The 24,437-nt window shown below is 36.6% G+C and overlaps 1 protein-coding gene across 1 annotated transcript; it reads right to left on the reverse strand.

Moving 5' to 3' along the window:
• Positions 1-2,286: 2,286 nt before the first annotated feature.
• Positions 2,287-24,303, reverse strand: LOC110447062 (inner centromere protein A-like). Its single transcript, XM_021492483.1, has 19 exons — positions 24,239-24,303; positions 23,133-23,328; positions 22,041-22,145; positions 20,391-21,288; positions 18,061-18,111; positions 15,900-16,855; positions 15,443-15,533; positions 14,055-14,103; positions 13,840-13,870; positions 13,371-13,404; positions 12,660-12,785; positions 11,901-12,010; positions 9,048-9,215; positions 8,662-8,737; positions 7,427-7,641; positions 6,642-6,750; positions 5,989-6,176; positions 5,446-5,573; positions 2,287-3,589 (listed from the first exon to the last, which is right to left on the reverse strand). Exons 2-19 carry the CDS (start codon positions 23,282-23,284, stop codon positions 3,399-3,401), a joined length of 3,678 nt encoding a protein of 1,225 aa, XP_021348158.1. The 5' UTR covers positions 23,285-23,328; positions 24,239-24,303; the 3' UTR covers positions 2,287-3,398.
• Between the last annotated feature and the right edge of the window lie 134 nt (positions 24,304-24,437).

Below are 24,437 nucleotides of genomic sequence, written 5' to 3' on the forward strand. Positions count from 1 at the left end.
TGTTTCCACTGGTTTAACCCGACAGAAAACAACAGGCACAGATTGGAACAGAGGGAGACCTCTGGAACATTTTGTACATGAATATCGAGTTCAGGCCCATTTCCCAAAGCTTGTTCAGTGTTAACCAGTGGTTAAGGAAAAATTCAAATGTGAAAACAAACAAAATTCAGAATCAACCACCATAAATTTGTATAGACAGATCAGATTGAAGTGTTTTGAGGATATATTTTGCTTAGAAAGCCCCCTATTTTTTAGTGGCAATAATTTTACTTTTTCACTAACCACTGGTTTAAGTAAACTAACCATTGAGAAACCAGGTCCAGATGTGCCTGTCCAAAACAAAACTCAAAATGCTGACTATTGCAAGTTTTCATAATTTTTACATAAAGCAAGGCCGATTCACTCAGGTGTTACAGGACATGTTACAAAATTCAGTATACATGTCAAAGAAGCACAATATCATTCTTGATTTATTGGAATATATTTTGTCAGAAAACTTGGAAACTGTAGAAACTCTGACTATATGGTCAACCCACTTCCAGTCTAACCGTGTTCATTTATCATGGAATATTTGTGTCACTCTGAAACTGTAGATGATCTGGCTATAAGGTCAGCCCACTTCCGGTCCAAGTGCATTTGGATTTTGTTTGTGTCACCTGGATCACTTAAACTAGGATATGAAAAAGAAGCTCTGTCTAAATTACTGGAGATACGAAAGATTTCCCTCTCCGGGGTACAAGAAATACCAGAGTACCGGACACCACACAGAAACATGGACTATTTTCTGCATACATTTTATTATCTATTACAGTTGGATGTGGTCAATTGTTCCAGAGTAAACTGGCTCATACCAAACAAAGCATTGAATTGACAGGTAGCAGCACACGGTCACTTCGTCATCACACACGTGCTATTCTACAAACATGGACTTGTGTATTGGTACCTCTGTGGCTTAAAACTTGTGTAACATGTGTTCACACGTGGTCCGATTTCTCCTTAAAAAATGGTTTACACACAAACAAAGGTATATATTCAAATGACATAAATACTAATATTACAATTTTATATAAAATTACAAGCATTTTAAACTTGTTATACATCATATGATAAGGAAATATTGTGACAGCATTTATGTAACACCTGCTGTGTATTATTGTGGGATGCTGGTTCATACAAAAAGAATAGGAAAGAAAAGAAAGTATACAGGAGAGTATTTCTTTTTTTTACAAAAAACTACTTCTTTCAAAAAATGAAATAAATCTAGATGTGTCTTTCATAAGTTAACTGGAGACCACTCAAATTTTTATACAAGAAGAATAGGAAAGAAAAGAAAGTATAAATGAGAAAAGAAAAAAAAATATATAAAAAAACTGCTTTCAAAATTGAAATAAATTCAGACGTGTCTTTCGTTTGTTAGTGAAGACTTTGTTAGGGCTCCAATATAATAAGAGACCTCTTTCAGATGATATGAAAAACATATTACATGAAACGGATACATTTGTAATACATATTGTAACAAAAAATGGACAATCAGTAAAATCACTGGTCTAAAGGATCAGAAAGAAAACAATAGGAATGGAAAGGATAGCTCAAAATCAAATGAAAAAATGTCTATTTTGCCAGTTTCGAACAAGTTCAAAGCCACTTACAGCTTTGGACTAAAATGTAGATATAAAACGAGGCAAAAACAACAAAACTCTGGGGAAAATATCACAAAATTTCTCGTAGAATAATTATTAATTATGATGGTTTTGAGACAGTATTCCCCCCTCCCACCCAATGTCTAAAAGGATTCATTGTAAACCAATAGTATTGGCTCCACACACTGTAAGAAGTGGTTGTTAGAGCCGAAGTAAAACGTAACACTCACAAGTTACTCTACAGGCTGTCCGACAGAAGCCAAACCTTCTCACTGTTAAGACCTAACTCAAAATATTAATCCCCAGATCATTTATTGAATTTTGCAGTTACACTGTATCAGCCCAGAAGCATTTAGTAAAATTTTAACATTTATATCGGAATAAAAAGCCCCCCCCCCCCAAACCACAGTTCTACATGTTGGGGGTTCAGCTCCCCTGCCCCCAAAACTCTACACAATTTTTTTGTGTACACTGTTATATATAGGAAACAGAAGTTAACATGAACTCCCCCAACAACAATATTTTTAAATGTGGAAGACATCCCCCCCCCCCCAAAAAAAATTATACAGAATTATTTTAACACTTTCTCAACCCCCTTCCCCTCCCTTCCAAAAATAATTTTCTAAAAAGAAACTTTATATATATATATATATATATAATATATACTTTTACATGTTAAACAGAAATATAGATTACATAGACATTCAAATTTCCTCCAAGAAAACAAACATTAATATTATACAAATGATCACCACCTAGAAATACAAATCCCTAAATATTACCATGGATATCTGAACCAATGTCCGACCCAAACAAAGGACTTGTAGCTGTATCTACATAGCAATCTGGCTCATTACAAGATGAAATTCAAGACAAACATATTAAAACCGTCATCATAAGACTTACATATTTTTTTGGGATAATAATTTATCTTCCAATCCCTCTTTTTCTGTGCTTATTTTACGAGCCATTTGGCACAATTGATCTACTTTCGCATCTCGCAGCTTTCATTCACATTTTCATCTTCCCATCTGGCCTCGCATTACTGTAAATAGCACACACAAAATGTTTGCACCAAAATCTACTTTCATTAGAAATGCACCCATCTGCATTAAAACAACATTACATCAATACATACATTATTTTATCAGAGAAATGTTATAACTTAAATACTGAACTACAAAGAATATTGCTGTCATTTTCGGATCATTTTATAACCCCTGGCCCTGACCTCTATTGTAAGCTGTCCAGAATAGGCAATCAGATTATTAGAAAGGTGTTTCATTTTTTTTTTTTTAAGCAGAATGAATTGACACAGGTTATAACTAAACAAAGCGATGTTTAGCTTGTTAACAGGATTCAAACATTTACAATTCTTGAAAAGAATCATCAACACAATAATTACCATTATTCAACAGAGAGAAAAATATCATAAATATGGAATCATACATTTACTATTAAGATATATGGATCTGGTATTGATGGTGTTGAATGTTTTTAATATTGTCCTTAAAATCTCAGAAAGTGCAGTGCAGTGTCTTCACTGTATCACTTGACAAAACAGATCAAATTCTTTGTTTCTTAGTCTCTTTCGCCCCTGAAGACACATTTGAACTCTTCCAATTCAAAGGTTGGAATAGTTCATTATGAAATTTCTGGGGTGAGTGAGTTAATGTCACTGGCAGATACTGCCTCGTATGTCAAGAAAACATTCCATGAAATTTCATAAAATCATTGGTAATCTCTTAGATACACAAGTTAATTCAGGAAGGTTGTTCCTGGCTTCATGATGGGCGAGTCCCAGTGGGCAGAGCTTGTGCGCTTGTTGAAGCGGGCCTTCTTCTTGTTGAAGAACTGGTTGAGATCTGGAGGGTCAATGGGGCCGAACAGTTCCTCCAGCTGTGGTGGATGGTAGTGCTGGTTGATAAGAGAGGCCTTCAGATTGGGACCTGCAATACAAACAACGAAATCAGAAAATATGCCTACAGTATTTTCTTTGCAATTATTTGACCTTTGACCTGGATATATATCACCATGTTGTAGTAACCTAAATACAGCACACTGCATGCTCTCTGTGGCTGATAGGGTTTTGTTCAAGCTTCAGAAAAAAATTGTTCTATGGCTTAAAAGTCGCACCCCCAACAAGATTAGAAATTTGGCAATTATCTGACTTTTGACTTTGAGGTGAAGGTCATCAAGTACAGCTCAACTTCATTGGCTGATGCAGGTATACTTCAGGTTTAATAAATAAAAGAGCACCGCCAGGGGCAGCATATCTCCTCGAAAAAAATCAAATCTCCATTTACAAGTTACAGTAAAGACCAGTGGAGTGGATCTGCCAGGCTATCGATACACCAATGACAATAAGGTTTCAAGTTAACAGTCGGAGAAGCAAAATTCGATTATAACTCCTTCACCCCTGAAGACACATTTTAACTCTTCCAGTTCAAAGGTTGGAATGGTTCATTATAGAATTTAAGGGGTGAATGAGTTCAGCAAAGGTGACCTTTACTTCTCACTTCTCAGCCCTAAATCGATAAGTTAATTTGCAATCACTCGGGCATCTAATACACCAAGTTTGAACTTTGTATTGGGTTACATTTTTAAGTTATAATCAGGATAAACACAAAGAAACAAAATTCTATTTTTTCATTATTAACAACAGTGACTGTAACCTCTTACAGACCACATAAAAAAACAAGAGTTTTTTTTTTACTTTTTCTAGGGCAACCCACACACTAAGTGTGAATTTTGTATGATCGTTTTTTTCTCAAGTTATCATCTGGATAAGCCAAAACCAAGCGAAATTCTATTGCTAGCAATGGTGACCTTGACCTCTGGACCTTACATTCACTTGAGGAATCCATACAACAAAGGATTTGGAGCATTATGGGTCAATTCAAAAATTTTAATTTAAATTCATTTACCAATTTCTGCTACATGTATAAACATCATATTGGGCTATCTTTCTTGGTGTAGATTTTTTCAATGTGCATGCGTAGATGCCCTACCACAGCAACAAAACTGTGTTGCTTTGCAGAAATAGCCAAAATATGGTGTTTTTGGACAGTTAACATGCAGAAATGAAAGCCTCCGCATGTGACAAACAAAAATTCCTTTCTACGAATGAACACTGGTATGACAATGAACACTGGTATAACAATGAACACTGGTATGACAATGGACACTGGTATGACAATGAACACTAGTATGACAATGTTTAAGCATGTCAGATAATCATTTGTTTGGTGTATGCAGAGGCTTTCAAAAGTTGAAGAGTGCTTAGTTAATTTCCTTCAAAATGGCCAATTTCAACAAAATAATGCACAACAGACGATATTTGAGAATTATATTATGAAAATGCGGGTTTATGTCTCTCTTTTTGTAATGCCATATCTCCTAAACCAGTTGTCGAATGAATTCAAAATTTGATAATTGCATACTTCATTCATTCCAGATTACGAATATAACAACTAAATCTTACTCCCGGATGAGGCCAGAAACGTCCCTGAACACCCCTAGTACTTTGATTTTTGCATGATCATTCATGCTCAAGTTACCATTTAGACTGCATTACGGACATATGGACAGACACCGTGTGTGATCCGCATTTTTTTGGGTGGGGTGGGGTGGAGGGGATAAAAATGGTACATGTAACAGTTTAAAAGTTATGGCAAGGACAAGATTTGACCTTGATTCAAACTGACATAATTACAGGACACCTTCAGTAGGTGATACAGGCATGCTTCAAGTTTCATGAAGAGTATACTTGTGCTGATTAATCCAGTGTTAGACATATACAAACCTAGAGCCCAGGCAGGTATCTTCCTTCTGGGTCTTTCGTCGTCGTCAGTGGAGTCGTCAGATTTCATGTCAGTAATGTCATAATTTTCACTGTTCCAAGACGGTTTTCTTACAGGTGTCATCTCATACCTAAAAAAACAATGAAAAGACATATATACTTCGGATACTAAACAACAATGGAGGGCAGGTGTACTAGTGGGGGGTGGGGGTTGGGGGGTCATCTCATACCTAAACAATAATGGAGGGACTGGTGTATTAATGGAGGGGTCATCTCATACCTAAACAACAACGAAGGGACAGGTGTACTGGTGGGGGTCATCTCAAACCTAAACGGTATTGAATTGGGAAAATATAGCGATATTTTCATTAAAATGGGGGAATTTACCTGATTTTTTCTTCATTCTTGGAAAATACAGCATTTTAAAACCGAGGAGGTAGCCTGTATTTGGCTGTAAAACTAGGCAAAAAAACCCATTGAATATCATATCTAAACAAACTGGCATTTTACTATGTGATTAAAATTTGGGTAAATTACTGTACTTACGAGTCTGAATTGGTTGACTGTGTCATGTTATGAGTTGTGTTGAAGTTAGGTTTAGGTAGAGTGTTTATCTTGATCTGGGCTGGCCCTGTAACGCTAGCATTATGTTTAGCGATCAGGTTCTGAAGCTCAGCAGCCTGCCTCTTCTGCTCCTCCTTCTGTTTGTCCCACTTCTCCTGTTGTATCTTGGCCTGAGCGATGAGAAGCATTTTAAATGTACAAGCTCAAACAGATCTGATAACATTTAATAGGCAACTTTTATATTTGTTGCAAGACTTTCTTAAAAGTCTCTGATAATCTGAAGTATTTCAATAAACAGAAAGGACCCACCCATTTTTTTTAAACAAAGTGTTATTAGCTAGAGTGTCTGTACTATAATGTATATGTAGTTTACAGCTTTATCAAAATATTTAGATTCTACTACTGAAGAAGGAACTATTCTTTTTAAAGAGTGTTTAAATGTAACAGTAGTCCCATAGACAATCACCAGGAAAAGACTAGGAAAACATTAGTATACAGTTTACAACACACATGAATGCTTTAATAAAGAAATGAATGAACGTAAATTTTACAACTGAAAAGCTCATATTTCATTTAGCAACAGTTTCCTGATAAACAGGTTGAAAAAAGTGTCTCTCAAGTATTAAAGATCATACCATTTCCTTCTTTTTTTCCAGATTCTTTTTCAACAGAAGTTCACGTTCTTTCCTTTTCTCAAGTTCCAGTTTCTCTTTCTCTGCCTGAGCCATTGCGACAGCCTTTTCCCTGTAACACAAGAAAGCATTCTGTAGTACTCACTCATACATTTTCATGTTATAAAAGCCATTCAAAACCTGTCTTTTCGGAACAAATGTCAAATAAGCCATGTAATCCAAAACCTGTCTTTTCTGAACAAATGTCAAATTAGCCATGTAATCCAAAACCTGTCTATTCTGAACAAATGTCAAATTAGCCAGGTGATCCAAAACCTGTCTTTTCTGAACAAATGTCAAATTAGCCATGTAATGCAAAACCTGTCTATTCTGAACAAATGTCAAAATAGCCATGTAATGCAAAACCTGTCTTTTCTGAACAAATGTCAAATTAGCCAGGTGATCCAAAACCTGTCTTTTCTGAACAAATGTCAAATTAGCCATGTAATGCAAAACCTTTCTATTCTGAACAAATGTCAAATTAGCCATGTAATCCAAAACCTGTCTATTATAAACAAAACTATAGAAAGGTTTATTATCTGGAAGCCTACATTTATACCTGACCAAGCCCAAAATCATTTTCATGTCAAATATTAAGCTATGTTAGATAACACTTGTCTATTCTGAATATAACCATTGTTCCGAGTATTGTCGAGTTTTGACAGGTTCAACTGTTCTGATGAATCAGTGACCATTTGTTGTGTTGCTCACTCCTAGTATTTATATATATAACTGTATAGGAACTCTACCTCTGTTCTTTCTGTCGCTGTCTCTCTGCTTCCTTCTGTCGCTCCTCCTCTAATGTTTGTTTGAGCCGTTCCTGTTCTGCCTGACGTTCACGCTCCAACTGGGTGGCCCTCTCCTCCTGACGGCGCCGCTCCTCTAAAATCACTCTCTGCCTTTCCTTCTGTTCTTGTTCCCTTTTCTTCGCCTGCAGATCTAGGATCCTCTTTTCTTCTTCCTCCTTTATGCGAATAGATTAGAAATGATATCTTGTTTCAAATTTCATACATTTATATAGTGTGGCAATACCCTTCTATATCTCTTCTATGATAATGTTCATTTATTTATTACAATTGGGGCCGCGGTGGCCAAGTGGTTAAGGTGTCTGACATTCTGCTAGCCGTAGGTCGGTGGTATTTCTCCAGGAACTCTGGCTTTCCTCCACCACCAAAACCTGGCACGTCCTTAAATGACCATAGCTGTTAATAGGACGTAAAACACAAACAAACCAAACCAAACCAAACATTTATGACAGTATAACTGCAGTTGTTAATGTTATTTGCAATGTATGAATAACAGCTGCAGTTATTGTAATGTAGGAATTCATAGTCTGAGCACTACTGCTAGGATTGTATGAATGCGCATTTAGAAAATAGTTCTTGAAGAATCCGATATGATGGCATTGTTTCATATTTCACTTTGTGTGGGACACCGGGCCTGACGTCGGGTGTTCCTCAGGTGTTGTTCTAGTTATTGACCTGGCCTTGCAATAACCTTGTGAATTTTTGAATTGTAGGGCAAAGTATCAAGCGTTATTTTTGTTTTTCAATATAAACGGTATAAACGGAATAACAAACTTATGTTGCACTGTTGCCCACCATTCAGTTCATCTGTGTCGCACGTTTCAATTAAATCATTAGCTCTGCAGCAAGAATTTTGTTTTTACGGTAAGGAAATGTGGGATCAGTATTGTGTGATGCAGACAGAGAAATTATAAACCTGCATAGTGCTTCTTAGTGACCTTTTTCGTATATCGAGTCATTTCATATAAAGTCCTGAAAAGCACGCAATAAAAAATAAATGAACTCCAAAATACTCAAGGAGTCATATCGAAAAACTCATAATCTGCAGATAAATGGAACACTGCATTCAGGAAGAGATCTTTTAGGATCAACACTGATTTTTTTAATTTTAAAGGTAATAAGGGGAAGCTTTTATCATCAAGAGAAAATTGAAAATGATAAAAAAAAATTGTGTGTACCTGTTCCTTCAGTTTCCTAAGTCTCTCTTCTTCATCCTGTTTTCTCCTCTCTTCAGCTTCCTGCATTTTTTTCATTCTTTAGGATATGATAGAATAAAAGTCCCATCAACAACGGCACAAATAAAATACACCAGCTGGAAGTCGGCTTTAACATTCTATACAGTATAATCTGTCATAAAGCCTGCGGTGACCTGAGGTTGGACAAACTTTTAAAGCTACACTCTCGCTAGAAACTGAAGTGTTCTGCTGCCATGTTGAATATAAACTAGGCAGGACTTGGTTCAGTTACTTTTTAAAAAGAAAACAAGACATTTACCGGAAGAAACTGTATTGGTAGGCCCTATCACCAGTGAGTTCTTAAATTAAGAGGAATACTATATACATACCTTATTTTTTGTTTCTCTCGCTCCTCCTTCAATTTCTCCTCTCTCATGTTTTCTGTCTGCTGTAACTTTTCCACTCGTTGTCTCTGGATTTTGTTCTTCAGGTCTTTGTCGTGTTCCTGTAACAGCTGTCTCTGGTCGGCTGCCTTTTTCATCCTTTCTTCTCGTTTCCTAAAGAAGTTTCAATCATGTAAACAAAGAACTTTGACAACTCTCTAAAGACATCACTACGATTTTTCTTGATCCTGATTTTAATGTTCAAATATAGCATAATAAATCTTGCATAGACAAATTTTGTTTTTTTCAGCACTAATCACAATCCCTATATCCTTACAACATCTATATTCTAACACTTTGACTGATAATCCCTAGCGACAATATATTTTTGTATGATTTTCCCCCCTACTTATTACTGTTGACCACAGGATACCAGAACAACAATAATACTTTTTTGAGGTTAATCATAAAATAACGGACAATTCATTTTTGCCAGGTGTTCATAGGGTTCGGTACAGGGACCCATTTCCAATCGAAAAATGACCCTGCATTTTCCCAATTTCAGTCTTTATCTTCCCAATTGTTTAAAAAGCATATTTATACAAATTTCCAGTCATTATATGTTCAATGTTTAAAGTATTACCATCCATGAAGGAGCATTCAAAATACTTCAATAACAAAAATTTGAAACTGAACAAGGTTACCGCGAGTGGTATATAATACGCCCGTCACACATTGAATGAGCAGTTGTTTGTATGATTGAAATATATGAAGTATTTGTGAGTAATTGATATTAAAAGAGAAATCATTCAACATAACTGGTAGATCAATGAGTGCAATACAACATCATGGAACGCATGCATCGCATTAATGAAACCAAGGGAAATAACTCCACTAATTATGGTCGGATAATGGCGGTTATCGAGCTTGTCCGAGCTTTCAAGGTAATTAACCTTGTTGTGAAGTTTGAAGTTAATCCGTTAATAATTACTCGAGATATCGAGCGGACACTGTTTCGGCAAGTCCATAAAGGGGCATAACTCCACAAATTATAGTCGGATAATGGCGGTTATCGAACTTGTCTGAGGTTTCATGGTAATTAACCTTGTTGTGAAATTTGAAGTTAATCCGTTAATAATTACTCGAGATATCGAGCGGACACTGTTTCGGCAAGTAAAGGGGCATAACTCCACCAATTATGGTCGGATAATGGCAGTTATCGAACTTGTTCGAGCTTTCATGGTAATTAACCTTGTTGTGAAGTTTGAAGTTAATCTGTTAATAAATACTCGAGATATCGAGCGGCCACTGTTTCGGCAAATCCATAAAGGGGCATAACTCCACAAATTATGGTCGGATAATGGCGGTTATCGAACTTGTCCGAGGTTTCATGGTAATTAACTTTGTTGTGAAGTTTGAAGTTAATCCGTTAATAAATACTCGAGATATCGAGCGGACACTGTTTCGGCATGTAAAGGGGCATAACTCCACAAATTATGGTTGATAATGGCGGTTATCGAACTTGTCTGAGGTTTCATGGTAATTAACCTTGGGAAGTTTGAATTTAATCCGTTAATAATTACTTGAGATATCGAGCGGACATCGTTCGCATGACTGCCCGCTCACGTGATAACATAATACGTCCCCGTCTCCGACGGGCGTATAATAAACAAAAACACTGAAAATTGATGTTGTAGGACAACCTTAAGTTCATAACTGTTTCACACTTGGAATTTTACCACTTTCTGAGCCACAAGAATTAACTATAATTAATTAATTTCCGTCAAGACAAAAGAGTTTGGAATTTGATGGCTCAGTATAGGGGGGGATAATTATACTACGCAGCAGGCAGAGAGTTCAAGATCCTTTTCAAGGGTCCTGCATTAACAGCAAGAGATTCAAGGCACTCTTGAATCAAATACGTTTTTGAATATCTTGGCTAAACAGAATCAGTAAAAAAAACCAGCAAAATTTAGTAATTCTGTGAGAAACATTTTTTAAAATATTATTGAAGTCAACTAAATATCTATCAACCTCAAAGAGCCAGGCTATGAGATCACATGTAACTAATTATCACCGAGAAGTTCAGCGTTTCAGTTAAAAGCTGTAGATTCACCGGAATGTTCGTGAGGGCTAGACAGCCCTAGGCCTAATGGCGACGTCTGTAACTTGTCCTTCAGCTGACGCAGCCACTGATAAAACTATTCTTTCATCAATATGGGGAAACTCCATGCAGTGTATAGCACCAACAAGAAGATGAAGACCGAGGTTGACGTACATAGGTAAACCGGTGGTCTATATAACACACACCTACCGGTGTAAGGTGTAATATAAACCTGGTACTTCCATGATTACAGCTAAAGTATGCCTTTTTACAGTTTATCTAGGCTGCAACCTTCTCCTATGTTAGTTCAAGCATAATTTTAGAGTGAGCTAGTATCTTGAAATCATGTTGCTCAAAGGGTATAACAGTTACAGAAGAAGAAAAATGATGCAAAAATCGTTATTATACCCGTTCGGTAAAGGGTACCAATGCATTTCTTTGAATAACATAAAACAGTTTCACTCAAGAGTTCATTTTTAACTTGGGAGTATTCTCAGTTCTATGTAGATGAAGCAACCAAAAGAAGTTTTTCTGGCTGAGAGTAACTTTCCGTATAGTTTTTCATAGACTTCGCGGTCCATGAATTTGACCCTCATTTTGATGTTGAACTTTTATAATTCCTGAATGGAAATATTGGTAAAGTGAAGGTTTCGCTATGTAAATGTCCCAGGATCTAGAGAAGACCTGACAGATTTTGCTACCATTGGTATTTTGACCAACTCTAGACCACACTTAATGAAGACGGGTGATCATACTTGCGCTGTTCCTCAATCCTGATTTTCAGTAAGGCATCTCTCTGTTGCAGTCTCTGTTCATCTTTCTTCTGCTTTTCAGTCAGCTCTTTCTTACGCAGCTCCTGCTGTTCCTGGAAGCAGTACCGAGTCAGATCTTACAGCATAGTAACATTTACACAATTGTGTATGTCCTTAAAGGCATTTCAAATCAGACTTTATATCAGAATATTATCATATGGGTGATGCAACAACAGCCTCACTGTTATTACTATTCTTTTTCTTGATTTTTTTGAAAAATTTGAAATTGCTTTTTTTCTTGATCATAGCAAAACCTTCCTCATCCTCGTTATCCAGGGGTTACGTTCACTTTAGCTCTCTACACCCCTAGAACATGTCTTAGCAAAATTGAAGGCATGAAGATAGCTGTTTGATTGGTCTCAGGATTTTTTTTATTGACCAATCACTAGGCTGATACCTGTCCTTTGAAGATTACAGAGGAGAGATGACCGACTTCAAAGCCTGTCAACTTTTACCGTTACGTGATCGCGAGATTCTTTTGATGTATATCAAAGGATCGAATGAGTCTCCTTGTCTCATCAACAAGGTGGCGCACACCGAGCCTTCAATTTTGCTATGACATATTCCAGGGGTGTAGAGAGCGAAAGTGAGCGTAAACCCTGGATATCGAGGATGAACCTTCCTGTACAGAAGTTTCTCCGTTAAATATTTGTGTATTCAGCAAGGTTTTCCTCTATATGATTTATCAGTAAAATAAGATACCTTTACTGTAAGTTTGGCTGGCGACATCTTCTGTTTGATGAAGGACTTGGCTATGCCAGTTGTAAAGGCAGAAGGAGGAATCACCTTTGACAAATTGTTTACGAATGATGCAGGTTTTTTGGAAAGCTGAAAGAGAAGAAAAATCATTTAGATAAGCACCAATGGGTTTTTATGAACAAAAAACATGTCTCACCTCATAAGCTGTATGCATATATGCTCTGTACTTATTTCACCTTTGACCTAGAGGTGAAGGTCAAGGTCACTTACTAAAGTATGGGAAAAGTGAATATCCTGTGTACCTGGAAATTTTCCACCTCAGTTTAACTTTTATTGGGTTAAGCATTTTATTAACGGCTATAATCATTTTAGGGAATTGTTTACAAAGTGTGCACTGTATGCATGTGTACTAGAGGGGTATGTTGGTGTATTTGTAAATTATTTCCTCCCAATGTTTAAAACAACCCCCTCATTCCTTTAGTTTGAAATAATTCAATTTTTGTATGTATACAATTGATATTCTTCAACTTCATGTGGGAGAGAAAGAAATCTAACAATGCAGGGGTGTAACATTGCACAAGCCTGACACTTTTGGATTGTATTTTCGAAATAACTATGAAAATAAATGTTAAGCTGTTAGAATATTTCAAGGTTTTCCTGCAGGCTAGTACTTGAAAAAAGAAATTCTGTACCCCTACCATATCTAGTACTTACACATAATGGTGTTTTCCCTGCTGATCCAGTGTCACTACAAAACAGACATAAAATATGTTTCATCAAATAGCTCAACAGATTGAGATACTCCCAAAGCTATCCTTGCAATTATTTAATATTTAAAATTTACTTGTAATCTCCTAATAGTGTGCTAAAAATATCATACACTTGATAAATAGCATGCTGCAGCCCGATTATATTAAAATCCTGCAGATTTGTTTTTCTCTCAAAACAAAAATAAATTAACATGGTACTGTTTTAGCTGTATTTCTTTGGAAAAGTTGGGTCCAAAGCAGGCAATTTTAAACTCAAAAAGAGTTGGTTCTTCCCTCCATTTTCAAGGATTGTCCTCTATAATTGGAGCTACCTGGTGTTCAGAATACATATACATGTACTCTGAAATCCAAAATCAACGTGGAACACTTTACATAGCCAAAAATGGCACTTTTTTTAATTTGCCTTTTCTTACCTTGGTGAGCCTTCTTTGATCTTTGAAAAATCTGAAAGTTGAAAAGTGCACAGCTTTTTAACATGTACAGAATGAATAATTGAAAAACTTCTGTCAAGAATGATTTAAAAACAATTTTTCACTTTGAAGACAATTGTCACCATATATTTTGATGTGATAGTACTTTTTATTTTACTTTAAAGATCGTCATGTAAAGTATATAATTGTATGATTACCGGCACTGCTATTACATAACCTCTCCAGTTGCTCAAATGAATCTTCCACCTACAAAAGCAAAAAATATATTTAAAAATAAGCACACCAATTGTTGTCACGTACTTGTTTCATTCCTGGTCATATCTAATTGAACAACATCTTGAATACAATCTTTGACAGACCATGGTTTGTACATCATGATTCGAAGGAATATTAGAACTGAAGCACACAGATAACATTTAATAACATTTTATTTCTCTTTAGTTCTTTTTTTTACATCGCCAAAAAAGAAATATTTAATTTCAATCTAATTATTTATAACAACCAAAATCTAAACTGAAAGGAATAATTTTTTTGACACATTAGACATCGGCCAAACCATTTATAATTTGTACGAAATAATATGATTTGGTATTTCAATGATTCTCTTAAGGCAACTAGAACATAAACAGGCCTAGGTCAGCAAGGGCCCCACCATGTGCCTGACCATACACCCCTCCTCCCCCTGATCTATTTTTAGTAACAGTAACATTGACCTTGACCTTAAAAAACTTATTAAACCCCTATAGAATGTCTACATATCACTGTGTCAAATTTCAAAAGATAAAACTTTTGAATTCTGAGATAAGCGCCATATTTATATATACCTCCCAGTCTATTTTTAGTAATGGTGACCTTGACCTTAGAATTTGTTTAACCCTTGTTATACAACTGCAGCCATGTGTATCACCATATCAAATTTCTGAAGATAATCTCTGGAAACATTAAAAGTGAGGAGGGACAGACAGACCGACACTGTGAATACTAACAGTAATAAAAAATACCAATATAGGCACCCACATCTCTTATGTGGGTTCCTGATAATGCATTCGTTTCCAGTCTCACAGAATACTTCCAAGTTACATAGAAAAGTGTGGACCAGCTTTAAATCACACAAAGATAAAGAGATATAGCAAATAAAGTTTGTTTGTAATTTGGTTATTGTGTGCTGTATCTCATCTTTGAAAACCAAGGTTCTGCTCTGGATATACCCATTTTCTCTACGTATACGACCTTGGAATATGCAACGACAAAATCGAATTCCCTGTTTGCACCCCTTTACAGAAAATATCAGTTCATGAGTCTGGCATCTATTACAAAATCCAGCATACTGGTGATCTCTTTGACACAAGATAAAAGGAAGAGTACGAAAAAAATAACGGTAAAATTAGCCAGCTTCGATTTGATGTTGTTCCTCTGTAATCTTCATAGTGCAAGTATAAGTCAAATGAGTCATCAGTTCATATTTTTATATCAAGAGCCGGTAACTAACCATGAGGTTTCAATTTGTCATGAGATATTCAAAGGGGTTAGAAACAAGGCCATGTTTGTCGTGAGCAGATCACTCAGATTTTGAAGATGGCTTTACCTGTGATAAGGAGTACTCTGTACAGGATTTCTTCGATATGGACTCGTCCGCACTGTTGTCCTCATCCAGCTGGCGCTTCCTTGTCTTCGTCCTGAAATGTATATCGGGAAATTTTATTCACTTTGAATCCATGATAACTAGACCATGCTGAAACAATAATTCAGATAAATGTATTTTGTAATTATAAATATATCAGGAACACTTAGTTTGCTGGCAGATTTTGCAAATATTTTAACAAACTTGGCCTACATTTTCAAAGTCAATATTGAACAATTTCACAAGCCCAAACAGATATCCTACTGGCCCCAGATTCGAAGTCTCCCTACTAAAATTTTACTTCCCAGATTCAATAGTGATCAAATGCATTGAAAAAAGTCACTATTCTGAAAATAAGGGATGTGCAGCAGCCAGTTCTGTTATTTAAAACCAAATTTCAGGAGACAGGAGACATACAGACCTTGTGGAGCGCATCGGAGGCGCTCCAGGCATCAGGAACGGGTCGTCACCCTCGTCACTACTGACAGACACAGGTGCAACTCTGGGTTTGCGTGCCTTTGAGCGTGTACTCTGACGGATCTGACTGTCCCCGTCCACCTCCATCACCTCGTCATCAACCGAAGACACAGATGAGGCTGCAGTGTTTTTCCTCTGCTTCGTACGAGAACTGGTCCTGATGGGTGGCTCAGAGGTACTGTCCCCTAAATCTGATGTTGTTGAGGCTGTTGAAGTTGTTTGCTTCCGTTGCTTAGTTCGTGTACTCTGCCGCACTGGCACAACGTCTTCATTCCCCATTCTCTCATCATCGGCATCACTTTCATCCACCGAACTTGTAGTGGTTTTTGGTTTACGTATCTTTGATCGTGTACTCCTCGTGACATCCGTTTCTTTTCCCAGCCCAGAATCTCTGTCGAGACTGGAATCGTCATTGGAAGATACTGATGATGTAGCAGTGTTCTTACGTTGCTTGGTTCGTGTACTAGCACGCACTGGCTTCACATCTAAGTTCATGCTTTTTGACGATACTTCTTCGCTAGAAGGTGACTCTTTCATTTCACGAGGAATTTCACTTTCCACCTTACAAATATCTCTCGTATTGAATGTTGATCTACCAAACTTCGCATTAGAGTTCTTATTTTTCTCACACACATCACTATCTTCATTGTTCTTTTTATTATCCTCAATATCTGAAATGAGTTCGATATCAGAATCTTCAACATAAACTATCTGAAGGGATCGTACCTCCATCTCGTCAAAGGATTCATCTACATCCCATTTAGCTTTTGGTGTATTAAGCACTTTGTCTGATTGTTCACAATGCTGCTGATTAAAAGCACGGACATTTCCATTGTTTTCTGAATGACTGGTTGCCTTTGATATTTGTTGATCGGCAATAGCTGGAGACTCGACTGCAATCTTCAAGAAAGAAAGAAACGTTAAATGGACACCTGCAGAATTCTTTTTTTTCCATCTTTTCAGGTAATGTGACTGACATTGGAGGGTAGTGAATTATTTGTGATCAAAACTTTTCATGAAGGGAGTCGCATTAACAAAAATAAAAATAAAATGGTTTTTATTTTGAGTATATGAAGGGGATAGTTCTACAAAGAAGGGACCTATTTTGTCGGTTTTACTCACCTGATAATAATCTGCTGGGAGTCTGGATGTATTATATTTGACACTTCAATACCTTATGAAATCTAGGGTTTTAGGGGAATCTACCCTTTTTCAGATTTGGGAGGGAATTAAAATTTTGATACAAGGCTCTAGCGTCATGAAGGTAAAAGATAAATGTTTTGTCCAACAAACATGTGTGCAGTATAATTCAATTTTGAAACGTTCTAGTTTCCAGGTTACAATTGCAAGTTTGCAAAATAATATATTTTTATGCAACCAAATTCATATTTCATGTACGCAGTTATATTTTTGTTCAAATTATGTGAAGAAAATGTATATGCAGTATTATGTAACAGTTGAACTTTAAAAAAAACATGTATAGGGGAAATATTTTAAAGAAAAAAACACTATTTTCTTGTTGAAATAGGGGAATTTTGAAGCACAAAGGGGGAATTTCAAAGAACAGGGGAAATTTTCTTCTGTAGGGGAAACTACCCATAAACAGTAGTGAATTAAGTCTAAATTGTAAACAATCATTTTAGGATTCAATCATGAGAAGCATATTTTTGAAATTTTCTTGAATTCATTTTTATATATGAAAAATAACACTGAATTTAATATACAGTAATAGATAAATGATCATTTAGTTAGATTCAAGGCTAATTTTGAACCTTTCAAGACATTTCTGTTAAATTTAGGGGGCTTTTAGGGCCTCTAACCCTTCGTTTTCCCCCCCCTTTTCAATGTCTGATTAACCCTTCATTTTCCGCCTTTTCAACGCCTGTATGAACACTGCATTAAAGCATCTATTTCTCCCAGGTTTTGTAGAAGGGTAACAATCATAGAATTCAAATGATAATTTAAAACCCAACCATCGACAGAAGTAGTGAATAAAGGGTTCCCTGGGTTTGCTAGCGGAGAGCCCCTTTATCCTACTTTAGAGAACGGTTAATTAAACGTTTTTTTCTCCTTGCTTTTCTTATAAATAAATGAAAAGCACTCACCTCTTTTTTCTTCAATTTCAGTTTCGTGTGGACGATTTTCCTTTCAGTGGTCTTAAAGGTTTGTAAGAAAAAGAAAGCTTTAAACTTTGATAACAAATAAATAAATCTTTCATATAGTACCTACGATACACAACCTTTCTAACTGTTAATAAAATTCACAAATTGCAATGCAGATTTTTTTTTCCATTCATAAAGTAGATTTGTTTAAAATGTCCTTCATAAGTGAGAACAAGAGGCCCAGGGGCCTTAATAGCTCACCTGGTATTTTATTTTTCAATTTAAAACCTGCTGAGTACCATTCAGGTTTATCAAAGGAGTACAAGTAACAAAGTTGCATCTTCCATTTATAAATATTCAATTCCCTTTGCCCAAAGATTCTCTAAAACAAGTTTGGTTAGGTTAAAATCCCTTCAACGGTACAGAAGGAGAAGGATCTTTAATGTTTTCCTCTATTTCCCCTAATGGGCCCCACTAATCTGCCCCAAAGAAGGGGAATCCACACACCTCAGTTTAAACAAAATTGATTCTTTTCTCCCTAAGCATGCTTCAGACTGCATTTGGTTTAAATCCCTTCACTTGTATAGTAGGAGAAAAAAAATCCTCTATTTCCCCTATTGGGCCCCGCTCCTATGCCGCCAGAAGGCCCACACCCTCCGTTTATACAAACTTGAGTCTCCTTTGTCCAAAGATGCTCTAGGACAAATTTGGTCAAAATCCTTCAATTGGTTGAGGAGAAGATTTTTAAAGATTTACCTATTTTCCCCTATTTGGCCCCGTCCCTCTGCCCCCAGGGGGACCATACCCTCCGTTCATACAAAACTGAGAACCCTTTGGCCAATGATGCTCCAGACCAAATTTGGTCAAAATCCCTTCATCGGTACAAAAGGAGAAGGATATTTGATGTTTTCCTCTATTTCCCCTAATGGGCCCCACCCATCTGCCCTTAGAAGGAGGCCCACACACCTCAGTTTATACAAAATTGATTCTTTTGTCCCTAATCATGCTTCAGACTGCATTTGGTTAAAATCCCTTCACTTGTATAGCAGGAGAAAAAAAATCCTCTATTTCCCCTATTGGGCCCCGCCCCTCCGCCCCCAGAGGGGCCACACCCTCCGTTTATACAAACTTGAGTCTTCTTTGTCCAAAGATGCTCTAGGACAAATTTGGTCAAAATCCTTCAATTGGTTGAGAAGAAGAACATTTTTAAAGATTTACCTTTTTTCCCCTTATTTAGCCCCGCCCCTCTGCCCCGAGGGGGGGCTATACCGTCCGTTTATACAAAACTGAGAACCCTTTGGCCAATGATGCTCCTGACCAAGCTTCAGACTGCATTTGGTTTAAATCCCTTCACTTGTATAGTAGGAGAGAAAAAATCCTCTACTTCCCCTATTTGGCCCCGCCCCTCTGCCCCCAAAGAGGCCACACCCTCCGTTTATACAAACTTGAGTCTCCTTTGTCCAAAGATGCTCTAGGACAAATTTGGTCAAAATCCTTCTATTGGTTGAGAAGAAGAAGATTTTTAAAGATTTACCTATTTTCCCCCTATTTGGCCCCGCCCCTCTGCCCCCCAGGGGGGTTATACCCTCCGTTTATACAAAACTGAGAACCCTTTGGCCAATGATGCTCCTGACCAAATTTGGTCAAAATCCTCTGAACCATTCAGGACAAGTAGCATTTTAAAGGAAAAAGTTGACGGACGACGGACGATGCACCATGGGATAAGCTCACTTGGCCCTTCGGGCCAGGTGAGCTAAAAAACAATATGTATGATGATATTGTTTTTACAACTTAGAATTGTTCTATAAAATTAAAGTTATATAGATTTGTACAAAGAACAAAAGTAACAAAAATCATTAATCATTTGTGCAAACCCAAAATAAATAGATTTTATCATAAGGCCAAAACAAAATATGTATGATTCAGGTAACATGACTGAAAAAAATTGGGTACGTTTGTAGGCAAATAATGTTCATTGTTAATTTTTATACATTCTATTCCATTTCAAATTTTACAATGCATTTCCATCCATTACAATGGCTATTAATTTGTCAAGAGTAAGGTCAGATTCCCAGAAAAGGAAGAAAGTACATTTCAATGAGTGGCTATGAGCTTTGCCTGGCTAACAATTTAATCCAAGATACAAGTAGGAGATAAAATATCTAGGGTCGACAGTAAAATCTAGGGTAGGTCGGGATACCTGAAACACATCTTTTTTTGGCTTAATCACCACTTGATTCATTAAAAAGAATGAAGCTAAGAGAACCACTTTTGCAGTAATATTTTTTGCCTACTTAAGTTTCAAATCTTACTACACAGCTGTTCCAACTTACCGGTGTTCCGTTAAGGAACCCATCGGTACTTGGGGAATCTTGGTTAAAGGATGCAGTAGACACCATCGCAGGAATCTGCAATTGGCTCCTCAGCTTTGTCACTTCCAGTTTACTTTGAGAGGCCAACATTTTCAAAGATTTCCTCAAGCTGGCCTTGGATGACCTCCGTGACCTTCTGCCGGATGACCTACGTGAACTTAGTCGTCTTTCTTCTGATCCAATATGAGCAGAATCAGTGAGCGTGGTATTAGGTGTTTCCGCAATATTTGAAGTTGTTTGACTTATATGTGTTGGTGTTTCTTCCGCAGATGTTGCTAGATGTTTTCCTGGCCCTTTGACAGTGGCAGGGGTCACTGAAGGGCTGTTACTCTGTTCTGGAGTTTCTGGTACAGGTTCTGTCTCGTTGTCAATATCAGATGTGGTAGCCATGCGTGGCTTTGTTTGAGTGACAGGTGTCGTGCAGCTGTTGTTTCGTGGGGTTGTCGTGCAGCTGTTGTTTTTTGGTGTCGTAGGACTGCTTACCTCGATCAAGTCCTCAAACACGTGCACTTTCTCCTTTACATGACCTGGCCCTGCCTTCTTCATGCACGGACCTGACACAGCATGTTTTCGAAGGGGTGACCTTTCAGCAGGCATTGTATTGGGAGTTGCTTTCGTAACATGGAGCCTATCATTTTCTGGTGTGCTGACACTGAACACATGTGATGAGTTCTCTTTTTCTATAACTTTAATAATAGATAGCTGGGGGCCATCTTCAGAAATCTGTTTCTTTTGCCTTGTCTTGGCAGTTTTAACTGAAGAGTTTGACACGGTTCTGGAGGCTGCTCGACGTGGCCTTGCCTGCCTTCTTTGCTGATCCACTTCAAGTTCTACATCTATATCATTGTTGTCTCTTAAACTGAAATACAAAAGTAAGATTGTATCAAAATATACCACATGCATTTATATATATTCAAGCCTAAACAAATAAAAAAAAACATAACCTGTTAATTATTTAACTTTGATAACTTTAAAATGGCTTTCTTTGTCATTGAGTCAATCAAGATGTGGAATGTAAATTACATAATTACTAACGAAAACTGGGTGTTCCAGAGAGATCTTGGCATAACACCACTCATCCTCAATATCCAGGGGTTACGCTCACTTTCGCTCTCTGCACCCCTGGAATATGTCATAGCAAAACCGAAGGCTCAGTGTGAACCGCCTCGTGGTTGAAATGAGAAATTAGTTTGGTCCTTTGATGTACATCAATAGAATCTCGCGGTAACATAATGGTAAAACTTATTGGCTTTGAAGTCAGGCGTCGCTCCTCTGTAATCTTCAAAGGACAAGTATATAACGTATCAGCCTAGTGATTGGTCAGGTTTTTTTTTACCCAACACCAATCAAATAGCTGGCCGTGTGCCTTCCTTTTAGCTATGACATATTCCAGGGGTGCAGAGAGTGAAAGTGAGCCTTTCACCTGAATATAGAGGATGAAAAACTGAATGAGTGTCAGATGATGGAAGACAGATGAAACCATATTTGAAATGCCCATCAGCTGATGATGGTGGGCTAATAAAGTCAATTTGTATCAGTTGATTTTTTCTGCAGAAAATCATTAATTCAGGATTAGGGATTTTTCCGAAAAAAATGTCCTTGTTAACATACCATTTTTTTGTTGGTGGTTCAAAAACATCACTGCTGTCACGTTTTTTGGTTTTCTTCTTGCCCCTCTTAGCTGAAGGTGTCTTTGGCAATAACCTAATATCCGGTCTGAAAGTGTTCAAAATACATCATAAAGTGTTTCCCATGTACATCAAAAATGAAATGCACAAGAGTCACAAATAATAAACATTAATACCCATTATAATAATAAATAGTTATTAGATAATTTTACCCTATAAACTTAGCCTGAATGTCAAGTTTTTTCTTCTATAGAGATAGATTTAAAAATACTAAATTGAATCAACTTCAACATGACGCCACAATAAAATGACAACAATGAAACGTCATGCTGAATCACACAGATTATCATAATGAGGCCGAGATGTAAAAAATGTCAAATATTTGAGTAACGGTATCCATTTCATTATAAATATTCTTTTATCGAATGCTCAACCTTGAAATGAATATTTTTTTAAATTGGACAATAAAAACTGCTTACAGCTATACTTGTGCAGTATATTTTTGCAAATTTTCATATTTCTTTTACTGTTCAATGTGGATAACGCAAAATTATGTCCTGACAAAAATGGCTGTAAGACATGTCATTCAATGCAAAGAAAAGTGTAATGATGGTGTGTGTAGCATGGTAGCCATTTGGCAGAATGTGTGTTTAAACGAATAGCTGTGACATTTCTCGAAGTATTCAATGAATTTTGTTGGCTATGCATTTATTTTTACCTGTCGTATGGAAAATAAATGCTGCTTGCAAAACTATTTGATAAAAATTGTTTCCTTCCATTGCTCATTGTACACGTTGGAGTTAATAAAAATATGCTATATATCCTGACTTAAGATACTATCTATACCAATCTTATTGATAAAAATTCAATCCCCTGTCATTTAATTTAGTAATAAAAGCAGTGATCTGGAAAAAAAAATGCAGGTAAAACCTGAACATCTTTTTCAAAATTTTGATGAATTCCATTACTAAGAGATTAACTTGGTTCTCAAAAATTTTAGGAGTCTCAAAGGAAAAAGCATGAATCTAGGACTCATATATCCAAGTCCTAAAAATCATGGTTAAAAATGTATTACTTTTCAAAAGCTGCTTTGCAGTCTGTCACAATGTCTTCTAGCCATTGATGGAACTGTGCCTGTTGCTCCTCAATTGTCTGCATATATTGGTTGATGGACCGATAGGAATCCAACCCAATAGTATGGATGAACGATGTTGGTCCTCTGTTCATCCTGAGACTTTTGTCAGTCTGTCAATCAGGATGCCACCAAAAACCTACAAAATTAAAAAAAGTAATATGGGTTTAAACCAATTTTCCATATGCAGTTGGCCTATTTTACACCAACGTTAAACTTGCATAAAATGACCACATTGGCCTGTTGGTTAAGATGTTGTAGCACTTCAAAAAAGTTGCTTTTATATTTTATAAGGCTTCCAGCACTGAAGTTGAACTACAGAAATATTTATGTATACTGTTTGTTGCTTATTCAAATTTGATAACTCTCCTACTTTGGAGGACAACCAATTTTGGACCCTAAAATTTGGATATTTCTACTCAGTCAAAACATTCCTGTATTCTAAGATTTCATATGAAAGAATAACTGAAAAGATGTCATTCTATATATATATATAGTCGAGGAGGAATATACACACCTTTTATATATATTTTAAACAGAACCCCCCCCCATGGAAGTTGGCAAGCATGCTGAATATATGTTTGAAGACACCTTGTGTATGTTTATGTGTGCTGTGAACCATATTAGTATAGCATATTCTTATACATAATTACATGTGTATTTGAGACATTTGTAACGAACCCCTGTGAATTAATGTTATTTTCCCGTGCGGAGTATGCCTACTCCGTCTGTGTTCGCTGCACAGTGGATCCTTCGAAACGATATAGATGAAAGAGGATATATCATATCTGAATTCTGTTAACGTACAACCATTATTTCTGATAAAGAAACAAACAATCATGCTCACTGGCATTTGACTGGCGGGAATGTATACTACTGTACACTGCTCTTTCAGAAATACACAATCTCAACGCATTCTAAAGACAAAGGTTCTATTATAATAATAAAAAAAAAACAATATTTAACTACAATCCAAAAATGGTTTCGAAAAAGATATGCTTTTCGATTATAAAGAGAAATATTTGTAGATGTCTACTGAGCCCTCTTACCTCAGCTGAAGTTTAACTTCGTTTGAATTTCCTTCTGAATATTAGGATAAACATTTTGACCAATCAACACACGAGAAAATATGCGGAGCTAGCCTTAGATACGAAACTAAATGTAATCATAGAAAGAATGTGGGAAAATAACTGACACAATTATACAAAACATTCACTCATCATTATTCATTATAATTTTGAAGTATAA

The sequence above is a fragment of the Mizuhopecten yessoensis genome, unplaced genomic scaffold (assembly GCF_002113885.1).
Source record: "Mizuhopecten yessoensis strain PY_sf001 unplaced genomic scaffold, ASM211388v2 scaffold3139, whole genome shotgun sequence".
NCBI classification, from domain to species: domain Eukaryota; kingdom Metazoa; phylum Mollusca; class Bivalvia; order Pectinida; family Pectinidae; genus Mizuhopecten; species Mizuhopecten yessoensis.